Source organism: Eschrichtius robustus, chromosome 10 (genome assembly GCF_028021215.1).
Source record: "Eschrichtius robustus isolate mEscRob2 chromosome 10, mEscRob2.pri, whole genome shotgun sequence".
Classification (NCBI taxonomy): Eukaryota; Metazoa; Chordata; class Mammalia; order Artiodactyla; family Eschrichtiidae; genus Eschrichtius; species Eschrichtius robustus.
Genome location: NC_090833.1, coordinates 35926038 through 35938493, shown reverse-complemented (window position 1 = coordinate 35938493; position 12456 = coordinate 35926038). Strand labels below are relative to the sequence as shown.

Here is a 12456-nt window from a genome sequence, read left to right as displayed (position 1 = left end):
CCCAAGGCCCGGGTGGCACAGCGAGGGTTGAGAAAACCAACAGGGAAGATTGTCATCTATTTAATCCCCGGGAGGCCCCCTGCACTCCTTCCTTCCAGGCCCAAGGACAGAGATGAGAAGATTATTCACTTCCTCAACGCCCCCCATCACCGCACTGAAGGCCTTCTGAAAGAGGTGTGCTCAGACCCTCGGAGAGCCCACCCGCTGACCCTGCCACCCCATGTGTGCCCCTCTCACTTTGCCCAGCCCCTCCCTCTCCCCTAGGCCTCCCCCCAAAAGGGACACTGCTGCTGTGCTCGTACCCTCCACACCCTGCCCTCTGGGCATCACATCTGCAAATGCAAGGGCTTCTTAGAGGCCGCAAAGCACAGGCCCCAAGGGCTCTGCCAGGCCCGCCTTTCCCACCAAAGGGGGGAAGATGGGAGGAGGCCAGCGAGAAGTCCAGTCCCAGCCGGGCCCTCTTCCTCTCCCGGAGGGCTCAGCCCCTTCCCCGTGGTCAGGACGGGACTGGGCTGGGCCAGATGCCTCCAGCGCTCTGCAGTTAAGGGGTGCTCAGTGGGCGTCTGTGCTTCCACCCCTGACTTGAGGGCCTGGAAACAGATCCCACAGATCCGCTCAGGCCCATCCCCGACGGGCAGCGCCGGCGTCTCTTACCTTCATCTCTCTTGCGCTTGTTGGTGTCGGCGCTGGGGGATGTGATGCCCAGGATGCCGCTGATGGAGTAGGAGGAGCCGGCTGAGTCCGTGCTCACCGAGGACACCTGCGTCACGGAGCCGGTGGACACTGCGCAGAGGGAGAAGACGGTCAGGGCCGGCACGAGGCTGGGGGGCGGTGCCGGGGAGGAGAGAGGTCGGCCCCGCCTTCGGGCCAATTCAAAGGCACTCCCCCTACAGGGAGCTGGTGCGACTGGGAGACAGCCGGGCAGGGCAGGTGTGTGCTGAGGACACTCGCCACAGGGCAGCGGCCAAACCTGGGCGATGAGAGTAGCCCCGAAGAGAACTGACACTGCAGAAGGGAACACGGGCACTAGTTCAAACCCCAGCTTGTCCGAGGATGCAGGAAGCAGGGGGATGGAGCAGAGAAACGGGGGAGCTGGGGCCCACCACCAGCCAGTGCTAGAAACGACCTCACTCCCTACTTACAAATCCACCCATACACGCAGACATAAATATCTGCACACTCATACACAGAGCCAGCAAAGCACCAAACGCAGACTATCTCTTCTTTTTATAGTTCCTCGCTGTCTTTTCTCCTTCCTCTTTACCTGGATTTTAATATTTTATATTAATTATATAATATTAATATACTATATGTTATACATATATTGATTTATAATAACGATAATTTTTTCTGAGAACTTACTCTGTGCCAGGCACTCAGGCATCATCTCATTTAATTCTGAGAACAAACTTATAAGCTAGGTCACTGGAAAGGTAAGGGAACCAAGGCTCAGAGAAGGTAAGTGACTTGTCCAAGGTCACACAGCTAATACGAGGCAGAGTGGTGACTGGAACCAAAGAACTAAAGTCAACCCCTATAGTAATCTGCTCCTCACTAATGAATAATGAAAAACAATAATATGCTTCACGTTCATAAAGTGCTTTTCATTTGATGCTTGCAATAACCAAGAGTGCTATTATTCATCCGCATTCATCAGGTGAGGCAACTGAGCCTCCACACAGCAAAGTGATTGGCTCAAAGTCATCTAGCTAACAAGCCGTAGCACCAGGGCTCAGCCTTGGTTCTACTCACTTAAAGTCTAGACTTCTTCTGCCCAGAAATGTGGGTTGGTGACTTATTGTGACTGAGACCAGGTATCTAAGTTCCTAAAAATAAGAATGGGGGAGGGGAGGTTTGTGCAAGTTTCACATTAACTGCTGGCCCCAGAATCCAAGGGGGAGACCTGTCGGTCATCAGGGTCCTCTCAAGCCGTACAGCTGAATTTCCATTTCTGGGCTGTGGGAATTCTTTCTTGGTTTATTAAAACCTACAGACCAATCTCAGACACATTTCCTTCGGCTATAACTAGCTGGAGGCGGGTGGAGCTGCTTTTGACTCTAAAGTGTAGGAAATTACTAGAAATGGTGGTGATTGGTTGAGAAGCTGTTTGTTGCTTTCCTTGGAGCACATTCAGCTCTTGCTCCTACAGACCTAAAGGGAGCAGTGCCTTTCTTCTCATATTTGAGTTTGATTTTAGATCTTCCTTAGGAGACACAGAAGTAGAAATCGTTAACTTCTCTTTTCCTTCACCAGAAGAAGCTCCTCAAAATAGATTTATGCAAATCTCACAACCTTTTCTGTGTTAAGGTGCAAAGAACAGAGGAAGAAAGAAGCTCACCAGTCATTCGGTACTTTAAACAACCACCACATATAACCAAGGCTCACCACGTTGCTGACAGAGCCGATGACATGTGTTTCAACATTTTGTAATCACACTCGGCTCAAAAGACTCAGGTTCCAATTCTGGCTCCACCACTTACTGGCCATGTGACCTTGGGCTAGTTATTTCATCTCTCTAAAGCTTCCATTTCCTTACTCCTCAGTAAGTTAATAAATTATAAGGGGCTGTACACAAATAAGATATGGATTTTATACAAATTTCTGAGATAAGGCATTCTGCTGACTGTCAAGTGTAATTATTCCTCTTACCCAATTGAAAGAATATTATCAGTTACCCTAAGTTTGATATACCTTGCTATGTGACCTGAAATTGTTAAAGCTGCAGATGAAATCCCAGCCACAAACACTTCCCCAGAAAGCTCTCCTTAACCCTCTCCACTCCAGCTCAACAAAGCTGATCTTTCCCTCCCTTCTGCTCCCACAGCACCCTGTACTCTCTTCTTGAGCCTGATCTCAGTGTTTTGCAGACTTCTCTTTGTTATTTTCCCCCATTAGACTGAGAAGCCCTTGAGAACGGGGATTTTGTCCCGCCTTCCTTATAACGTTAGTCTCCACCACCACGGGCTGCATAGCAGGGGCTTAGCAAACGCTTTTTGGATGGATTACTAAATGAAGAATTATTTTATGGAAGGGAAGAATTCTGTCTTACCTTTATGCAAAGAAGCAACCATGAAGAATCAGAGACCTCAGAGGGCACTGGGTTTGTGCCCCTTGCTCCACAAATGGGGAAACTGAGGCTCACAGAGGTGAAGGGGCTTACACAGTTCACTGGTTGACTTAATGACAAAGCTGGAACTATAAGCCAGGCCTCTGCCTGTCCCCCATCACCATGGGGAGTTCAAGTTTTCAGTCGAAGAAGGAGCAACAAAGGGTACACAATCTTTGTGTAATTAAGGTGTGATTAAGTGGAATTGACAGGGCCTGTGGCAGCCAGAACCGTCAGAGGCTTGCTGAATGGTGGCCCGCTTTCTTATAGTAGAATAAGCTTTCCCCCAACTAACCAGAGGTGTCTCCTTTATCCAAAGTGGAGAAATCATACACCTTGTGTAGACACACGTCACTTTCATCTCACGATCTTTGCAGGGAAGGAAAGGCAAGGGAAACTTCTGAACTCCTGGGTAGTAGGAAATATGACTCTTCTCCTTACGAGTCATGGTCACTCTCAGACTTCACCCATGAGTGTCAGAAACCCCACTGGCAGCCCTTGACAGTTCACGGAGCACATGAGATCGAAGCAAGAGAGAGAGAGAAAGAAAGTTTGGGAAGTTTTGCCACATCTTCACTCAAGACTGCAAGTGCACAAAGAATTGTAGAAGGGCTGGTTGATAGAAGAAAAAAACACATTCAAAACTACTTACTGACTAATGATGCAGAAAATGTTATGAATAAGTATCCCTTTCTTGATTTATTACTTTAATTATCTGACATTCTATAGACCCCCATTAGTGGATTTTTTTTTTTTTTTGGCTTAGATTTCAATTTTCTGTCTCATGGTGAAAGCTATTTATCATAATAATCAGTAAAATTCAAAACCTTTTAGCAGTATTTATAAAATTCATTTACCAGTTTCAGCCCTTGGAGAATGACAAAGAAGGCGCATTAGTACGTGTGCCGAAGTGTTTTATGCAGAATTACCTGTCCATAAGAATGATTAAAAGTTCTTTAGAGTATTTGGAGCCCATTAGATTTTTAAATTTTTTTAAAAAGTTCTTACCTATGCTGTGACTGGAAGCTGGGACCGGCTGGTTGGGTGGCTGCTGTACTTTTGTCCGGATGATCCTGTGAACAGTTGGGAAAAAAAAATAAATGGCTATTTACCATCATGGAGGAAAAGAGATCTCAACTAGCCATGCCAGAAACCCATATCCAGCTGGGTCGTGGGTCAAGTTGGGGCAGAAGTGGGGGCGGATTATGAACCCAGGTCCCGAGTTGGGGGTGTGGAAGAATTATAGATTAGTTCCAACTCAGCCCCTACTTCCCTGGGTGTCTTTGGGTAACTTGCACCCCTCTCTGGGCTTCAAGTGCCTCTTCTGTAGGAAGAGATTGATGTGTTAATATTACAAAGAGGCATCCCATTCTTGGAACAGCTTCAACTCCATAAGGAACTCACTGAGTGAGTTAGAAAGTTCCATCCCTTTCCTGGACCTCAACCTCCCATCTGTGGAATGAAGGCACTGAACCAGGTGACCTCCCTGTCCCCTGGCAGCTCTCACACTCTGGTTTCTCTGCCTTAGAGAGCCACAGGAAAAATAACATCCCTGCCCATCAGAAATTATCAAGGGGGTGGGGGGAGGGATGTGAATGTTGCTACAAAACTAGAAAGGGTTAAAGTGCTGCCAGGAGAGGCCTGGCTTGGCTTTGCTAAGAGGAAGCCTGAATTATGCAAAACAGTGGAAGGCTCTAAGGGGCTGGGAGCCAGGGCTGTCCTGGACTGTCTTTCCAGAGACCTTGCTCCAGTTCTAATATGAACTGGATTGTGACCCTGGGCATGTCCATTCCATTGAGGGCCTTGATACAATGAGGGAGTTGGAACAGACCAATCTTTTCTTACTTTAAGTAATCAAATCCTTTTTGGAAAAAAAAAAAAAAAATTCTTATGGAAAAGTACAGAGTATAAAAAGGATAATAGCAGCAGTGCCTTCCATTTGCTACCCGGCAGCTCTGATGTCCTTCTGCAGAAACTTGGGCTCTGAGAAGCTTAGTTTGTAACTTTCCAATTGGGACAACACGTGAGGCCTCCATGAGACCCCAAGCCCGATACGTCGTACAGCAGCTGACCAGGGCCAGGCCAAAAGTCCCTTTTGGGTCTGCAAGAAAGTTCCTTCCCTGGCACTTGGGAGAAGGATAGGTGGTAATAAAATGTGCAACTTCTTTGGTAAAGTTCTATTCCAGTCTCCAACTATGACCTTTTAAAATAACATTTATTAGAGTTTTTCCTAATTATAAAAGTACTTTGTGTTCATTGTAGACTATTTGGCCAACAGGTATAAAGAAGACATCTAAAACCACATTTTGGTATATTTCCTTTACGCTAGCATTTCTGTGCATATTTGGAAATATCCATTTCTTCTTAACAAAATCAGGATTAAACCATGTATACGGTTTTATGTCCTGCTCTTTTCACTCAGCTTTTTCACATTTCAGACCATTCTTTCTGGAAGCTCTTTTCAAGCTGCACTGGTCTCCAGCTTGTGCATGGGGAAAGGGAGAACAGAAGTGTCTCCTGAACTTCACTGGGCCATGACCCCTGACCTCTGTGATCTCACAGCTCAGTGCTGGGCACTGAGGGTGCTCAGCATCCTCAGCTGGTAGCCTGGAATGGATGTTTCTGCTCACACCACGACCTAGCCACAGGCCCTCTGGAGCCATGGCCACTTGAGCTCAGCATAGGGCCTTTGCCATTTTCTGATGAGTCAGCATATGTACTCCCTCAAATATACTGAGCGTTTTGTTTGTTTTCTCCAATACTCAAATAATTTATTTTGACTAAGAAAACATGGAGCGTATTAACAAAGACCTGGGTTTGAGGCAGTCTTTTTGACTACCTGGAATTAAGCTAGCATCTGACCTAATTTTGGATTTTTGTGTGTGTCACCTTCTCTGTATACATGTATGTGTGTCTACAGAGATATAGCTAGATGTGTGAATATACGGATATGCCAGATTTAAATATAGTTTATCTATATTATGGTTTATGTTTATACAAACATATGGTAAAATATTAATAGATTGTAACTATTTCCTGTTGAAGTCCTGTATAAAGTCCTAACTTTTCAAAGCATTGTCTTGCCATTAACTTTCTACGTAAGCAAGTAAAATTATGTTTTCCTTATTTTTCTTTAAAAATATTTATAAATCATTGGTAAAACATTATCAATTTTTATAAATCATTGACAGGCAGCTGCAGCGGTGTGAACAGGCTCCGGATCCGGACTTCTAGAGTTTGAATCCCAGTTTTGCAATTTGCCAGCTGTATAATGTTGGGTGAATTACTTACCCCTCTGTGCCTCAATTTCTTCATCTGCAAAATGAAGCTAAGAATCATTCCCGCCTCATAGGGTTATTACAAGGATTAAATTAATTAAGTATGTAGAACAGTGGCTGCTGCATAGTAAATTCTCGATAAATGTTAGCTGTTGTTATTTTCACTGGTATCTTCATAAAGATTAATGACCAGCTTCAACCTTTAAAGGTTCATATTTTCCACAAACGCCTTAAAAACACATGGGATCCCCCTGGGAGCTGGGGAGGGGAAGGTAGCCATCCCCATACCCTGTTTTAAGGCTGTAGTGGGGCTTTCCTTTATAAGGAAGACTTGAATCATAGGGAACCCTCCAAACCCATCCCCAGAGATAGAAATTCTGCCCATCTGCTTGTAGCAGCTGCCAAGAAAAGAACAAAGAGCATCATTTTCCATTGAGAAGAAATGGGAGTGGGAAGAACAAGACTATAATTGAATCATAACAATTCTAAAAAAATTAAAAATTAAAAAATTAACATCAGGACTCATCACAATAAGAGCCATGCTCTGGACCTGTTCTAAACCAGAGACATTCAGAGCTAATTGACAGTCAACGCTAAGAGGTGCAGCCTTTGCTTTGCTGAGCATGAGCATGACCTTGGATGCCATATGATCATCCTAGATGGTCCAATGGAGAAGGAAGCTCAGCAATCAAAGAATTCCTATAAATGAGGAAACTAAAGCCCAGAGTGCTCAAATGACCTGCCCAAGGTCCCACAGCAAGTCAGCTCCCATGCCCGAGCACTTCTCTTTGAGCCACATTCAAAGGAAGCAGTCCCTCTGCTAAATACTGCCTGTATGAGGCATAAAGCCTATTTGGATTCAAAATCCATCTAGAGTCCGAAGAGTCAAAGTCCGAGGAACTTTAGACATTACAGGCACTTGTAAGGATCCCTTTTCAACATCACCCCCACTGCTTTGAAAGGCTAGGTCTTCTCACCATCACCCCAGCCACCACCTCCCCAACACCACATACAAAATTCCACTGAAAGAGAAAATCGTGGTGCCTTAAAAAAAGAAATGGGGCTATAAGACTGAGAGAAATACCCACGTCTACCTCACTGATCAAACTGCCATCTTGCAGTAAGAATCCTGGGCCATCAGCTGTGTTAAGAATCCAGAAACCAAGAGTCCAACTAGGCCAAGCTGGGAGAGAGTCCACAGGTGACACTCACACCTGTGGCTGATGTGGAGAAGAAAGAGGGAAGGGATGAACAATCCCAGAAGGCTTGTTGCCCAAGTCAGGATGAAGAGCAGAGTTTACAGATGGTCATCCCCAGGCCACATCCATCCCTGGACAAGGTTTGTTTGGCCTGCACAGTATATTTATTTTCATTTGAATTAGTTGCCAGTATTGGTAAGTTGGGAGCGTTTACATAAATACGTGGATTTCTAGCTTCTCTTGAAAAATCAGAACACCCAGAATACTGGCCCCGCATCCTCACAGGACAACCACTGACTGCTACTAAATAGAGCTGCCCCTCTAAGCTGGGAATGTCACTCGGCCCCTGGTTTAGAGCCTCGGGACTGGAACGGACGAAGAAGGAAGACTCCGTTCCACCCGTCATTGGGGTCAGCTCTAAGACAGCCACCTCCAACTGTCTCACGCTGGATTCCAAGAACCTTCATGCAGGTTGTGCAACACCCCAGCATGTATTTGTCCTTAAGAAGCCACATAAACATGATGCTTTGTGTCCCAGGGAATCTCCCACAAGCCTAGCAGAACTGGTTCAGTGTTGCTTCACCCCATGTCAGTCATGGTTTCCCAGGCAGGATCCCCAGAAGGCAGCAGGAAGGCACACACTTCTGGTGGGGAAGGTGGAGACGGCCCTGTGGCCACCAGGGTAGCTACAGATCCAGCCACCCTTCCCTCCCTAGATGTCTGAAGTATTGGAATAGTGAGACGTTGCCTCCCGGGGAAGCAGGGGCTGGGAGAGGGAGCTATGGACCCTCTTACACAACATTTGCAAGACAGTTATTTAGAAGCTGCATCTGTTTGAATGCAGTGGGATCTTTATATGGAAAATAAAACTGTGTGCTGGGATGCCTCAGGCTTTGTGGGTGCGGAGCTGGGGGGTGGATGCAGCAACACAAGACTGTCCCGCACTTAGTTTATTTGCATTGCGCGGTCTGTTGCTAAAGACACAAAAGAGCTCTCACAGAAGAATGTGGTGAGGAGCCAGAGAGTGCTCCCGGGAGGAACCCCAGAGAGGAGCACAGGAAAGGGCTATAGATCACAGAGGAAGCCTGCCGACAGGCAGCATAACATACAGGCTGTGAGGCTCAGGAATGGATTGGGAATGCAGTAGGGATGGCTGTTTGCCCTTCCTTGTCTCTCTCCTCACAGATCTTCAGTTCTGTCCTACCAGAGTCCTACTGGAGAGTGGCGGAAAGAAACATCCCTTCTCTTACCATCAGGGAACCTGGGCTCTACTCCCACCTCTAGCTCAAAATCATTGTTCCTGTGCACTCCCCATCTGGGCCTTAGTTTCTATACCTGTCACAGGAGAGAGCTAAGCTTTGAGGGCCGTAGGAGACCCCAGATGTGGCAGCACCTTAGAGGTACAGCCGGTGGAGCCACCAGGCCACCGTTATGGACTGGGACACCCAGGAGGCCCCTGAGGCTAGTCATGGCCCCAGCAACTAGCAGTCTGACCCTCCACACAGCACGGCTCTGGGCACAAAGCATCAGTTGAGCCATGATTTCCCTGGACACTCATTCAAGTACCCCTTCATAGCCTTCACCACATCTGTAATCACTGTGCTCTATTTGCTTCATATGTTTCTTTCAAATCACTTACTTTTTGACTTAGACTTATTTTATAAAGCAATATTAGTTCTTTACCATAAATGGGGGGGATAGTTCATAAAGTTCACACTCACTGGTTTCAAGTGCTAGTTATATTTTTCTAAAGTACATTAAAATAACTTCGTCACAAAACAGTTTTCCTCCTTGTATGACAGAAGATAGAAGTTGGGGCCCTGAAAATGATTTATGCTTGTCCCGCAAAGGCATTTTCTCATTGACATTAGTTGCCACTGTTTAAAGATATAGAGATTTCATATACACAAATGTACAAATACATGCACACACAAGTCCTAGTTTCTGGCTCCTCTTTAAGAACGGAAAAAAAAATCTGGCTACCACCAGGCCCACATTCCTGGCAGCTTTCAGCTAGAGCCGAGAGGCAACTGCCCCTTCAATAGAGCTTGTGTTCCTAGTTTGCCACAGACCGACCTTCCCCTGTTGCCTTATGCCTGGGCCACTTCCCTTGTTACATCATCTGTCTGACCCCATATTGGCATTAAGGTTTGTGACCCCCACGGGCAACCTGAGGTATCTTTCAAACCACATGTATAACCTAGATTGAAAAATCTCGGTGCCTCCAGAGCCTGACCACCAGTTTGCTAGAGGCTCCTCTGCAGAGCAGGCTGACTGCTCCTTCACTGATCTCAGCAGAGCAGGCCTCACTCCATCTTAGGGATTTTGGAGACACAGGTAGGCGGAAAAGTCATGTTGCTTTGTGTCATAGAAATCTTTCAAAGAGCTGGCAGTAGGGGACTCAGAAAGCACATGGAGCCACTCATAAGCCAGAAAAGAACCGGAGTGATGCCCCTCAGACCCACCACAATAATTGCTACCTCTCCAGCAATTCTGTACCTATGGCGGGCTATCCAGACTTCTCAGTGAAGGCCAGAGTCCCTCCCTGGATAAGGAGCCCCTCTAGAACAGAGACTAAGAGACCACATGCCTGATTCCCCTCTCTCTTCGTAGCACCCTGAAGGATGTCAGAGCCAAGGTAAAGGTTTGCCGAGAGAAGAAACAAAAAACAGGCTAATCGTTTATGAAATAGCAGGACTCAAAACACCAACACGGAAAATCACACAGTGATTCTGTGCATTTGAGTCATCACAGAAGGAACAATGTCAGGACCAGAGGGGATCTGGTCTGATCACCTCAGTTGCTGGGGGTGAGGGATCCCCTATGCCCAGACAGGCTCTGCACTGACAAGAGCAGGGCGTGGCCTTGGAGAAATGGGAACTGTTCAGGTTTTCAGTCTGCTGGCTTCTTTTTTCTTTGTGGGGTTTAGAGAACAATCATTTCTGTCATCTCACAACGTCATCCTTGACTTTATGGCTTTCAATGGAGTTGAGACAGCACCATCTACGGTAGAAAACTTTCCTTCAGGAATTCAGTTTTGAAGCTCTGAGAGCTCTGTTGGATGTATTCTGGACCAGACTGGAAAAAAGAAGGAGCTCCCAAGAAGATCCCCAGCCTGGTATTCATGGTATTTCTCTGGATCTTTCTCCCCCCAGGTGAGATTCGGGGCAACTGGGGAGAGGGCAACCCCCTAACTCCACAGGATCTGAGCATCCTGGATGTCACTCTTGGAAATCACAGACCCACATCAGCACCACCAAGATCCTGGGCTCTCAGAGAGAGGAAGAGCTTTGTCACGGTCACACTGAGTTTGTGGCAGAGCTGGCACAGGAGCTAAAATCTCCCAACTGCAAGTCCGGGCTCTGTTCCCCACACTCAATAGCTCAAACTCTGCGCAAACTAGAGGCTGGAATTTTCCTCCTGGGAAGCCCTGAGGTGGGCCAGTGCCAACCTTGAGGATGGGCTTGCAAGGAAGTGACATTTGTGAAGGCCTAACAGGACAATTCACTGTGCGGTGCTTCACATGCAGAGGCAAGTGGTGAAGGGAGTGATGGAAATGACTCTGGGCTCAGAAGAATCTGCAGCAGCCAGAGTGTTGGCATAGCCTCCCCTCCCTGGGCTTAGGACACCTGCCCAATTTGGAGAGAAGAGAGGGTGATAGAGCGATGCATTCAGCCCTGTTAGCATCTCTCCTGTCCGATCACCCCTACGGGGACTTGGTGAAAGGAGAGACCAGATCTCCAGGAAAGGCACATGCAGAGCCCCCAGTATCCCCACCCCACCCAGACCCCTAGCCTCCCACAGGCACCAGCCCCTCACCTGTTGATGGAACTGACGCTGGGCACCGTGTCATTGTCACACACCCGTTCCGCCAGCAGCCGGTCCCTGATCTCCCAGGCAAACATGGTGGGATTTTGGCGTTTATACTCAGCGATTTTTTCCACCACTTTGGGTGTGGCAACCTTTGGTTTGGATCCTCCAATTACCCCAGGCTTGATGCTCCCCGTCTCATAATACCTAGGACCCAAGGAGAGAGGAGCTTAGCCATGAGAGACCTGGAAAATGGGTGTTGGTAACAAAATAATGGACTACTCTGTCCAGGAAACGTCCAGACCTGTGCTGTCCAGTACGTACCCACTAGCCTTATGTGGCTTTTGAACATTTGAAACGTGGCTTGTTTGAATTGAGATGTGCTATAAGCGTCAAATACACACCAGGTTTCCAAAACTTAGTACAAAAAAAAGTAAAAATCTCATTAATGATTTTTCTATTGGTTACATATTGAAATGATCATCTTTTAATATATTGGGTTAAATAAAATATAGAATTAAAATTAATTGTACCTGTTTCTTTTTCCTTTTCTAATGTACTATACTACTAGAAAATTTTAAATGTCATGCATGGCTCACATTACATTTCTATTGGACAGCGCTGGTCAGAATGCTCTACATTAATTAGTTAGTTAATTAATTAATTAATTAGTTCTGTCACATTTATCTACCATTGACAGTTTACAGAAATCTTTCAAGTTGGTTTTCCCCTTTGATCCCCACAACACTTCTAAAGCACATAATTTTGAATTTCTAATTTCTAAAGCACAAAATTCAGTTTTGAATGACTGAATGAGTGAACGAATAAACAAATAGGTCCCCATCTACAGATATAAACAGAGATCCACAGAGGTTAAATGGCTTGCCCGGGGTCACTCAAGATCCAGTGGCCAAACTAGGACTGTGGCCCAGCCTCCTGAGCTACAATTTCCCAAGAAAGTTGCCCTGTGCCTTTAATTTGCCAGCTCTCCCATCCCCTAGCAGACTCATTTTGTGAAACTGTCCCTCAAAGTGCAACTTCTTTTTCCATAAGAGATAAACAA

At 46.4% G+C, this 12456-nt stretch overlaps 1 protein-coding gene across 1 annotated transcript in view; it reads right to left on the bottom strand.

Moving 5' to 3' along the window:
- Positions 1–11488, bottom strand: part of PAX5 (paired box 5) — a 165110-nt gene extending 153622 nt beyond the window's left edge. Inside the window, exons 1-3 of the mRNA XM_068552469.1 lie at positions 11403–11488; positions 4115–4179; positions 655–783 (exon numbers count right to left, since the gene is read on the bottom strand). Coding sequence (XP_068408570.1) covers positions 655–783; positions 4115–4179; positions 11403–11488 — 280 coding nt within the window. The remainder of the gene's footprint in view (positions 1–654; positions 784–4114; positions 4180–11402) is intronic.
- Between the last annotated feature and the right edge of the window lie 968 nt (positions 11489–12456).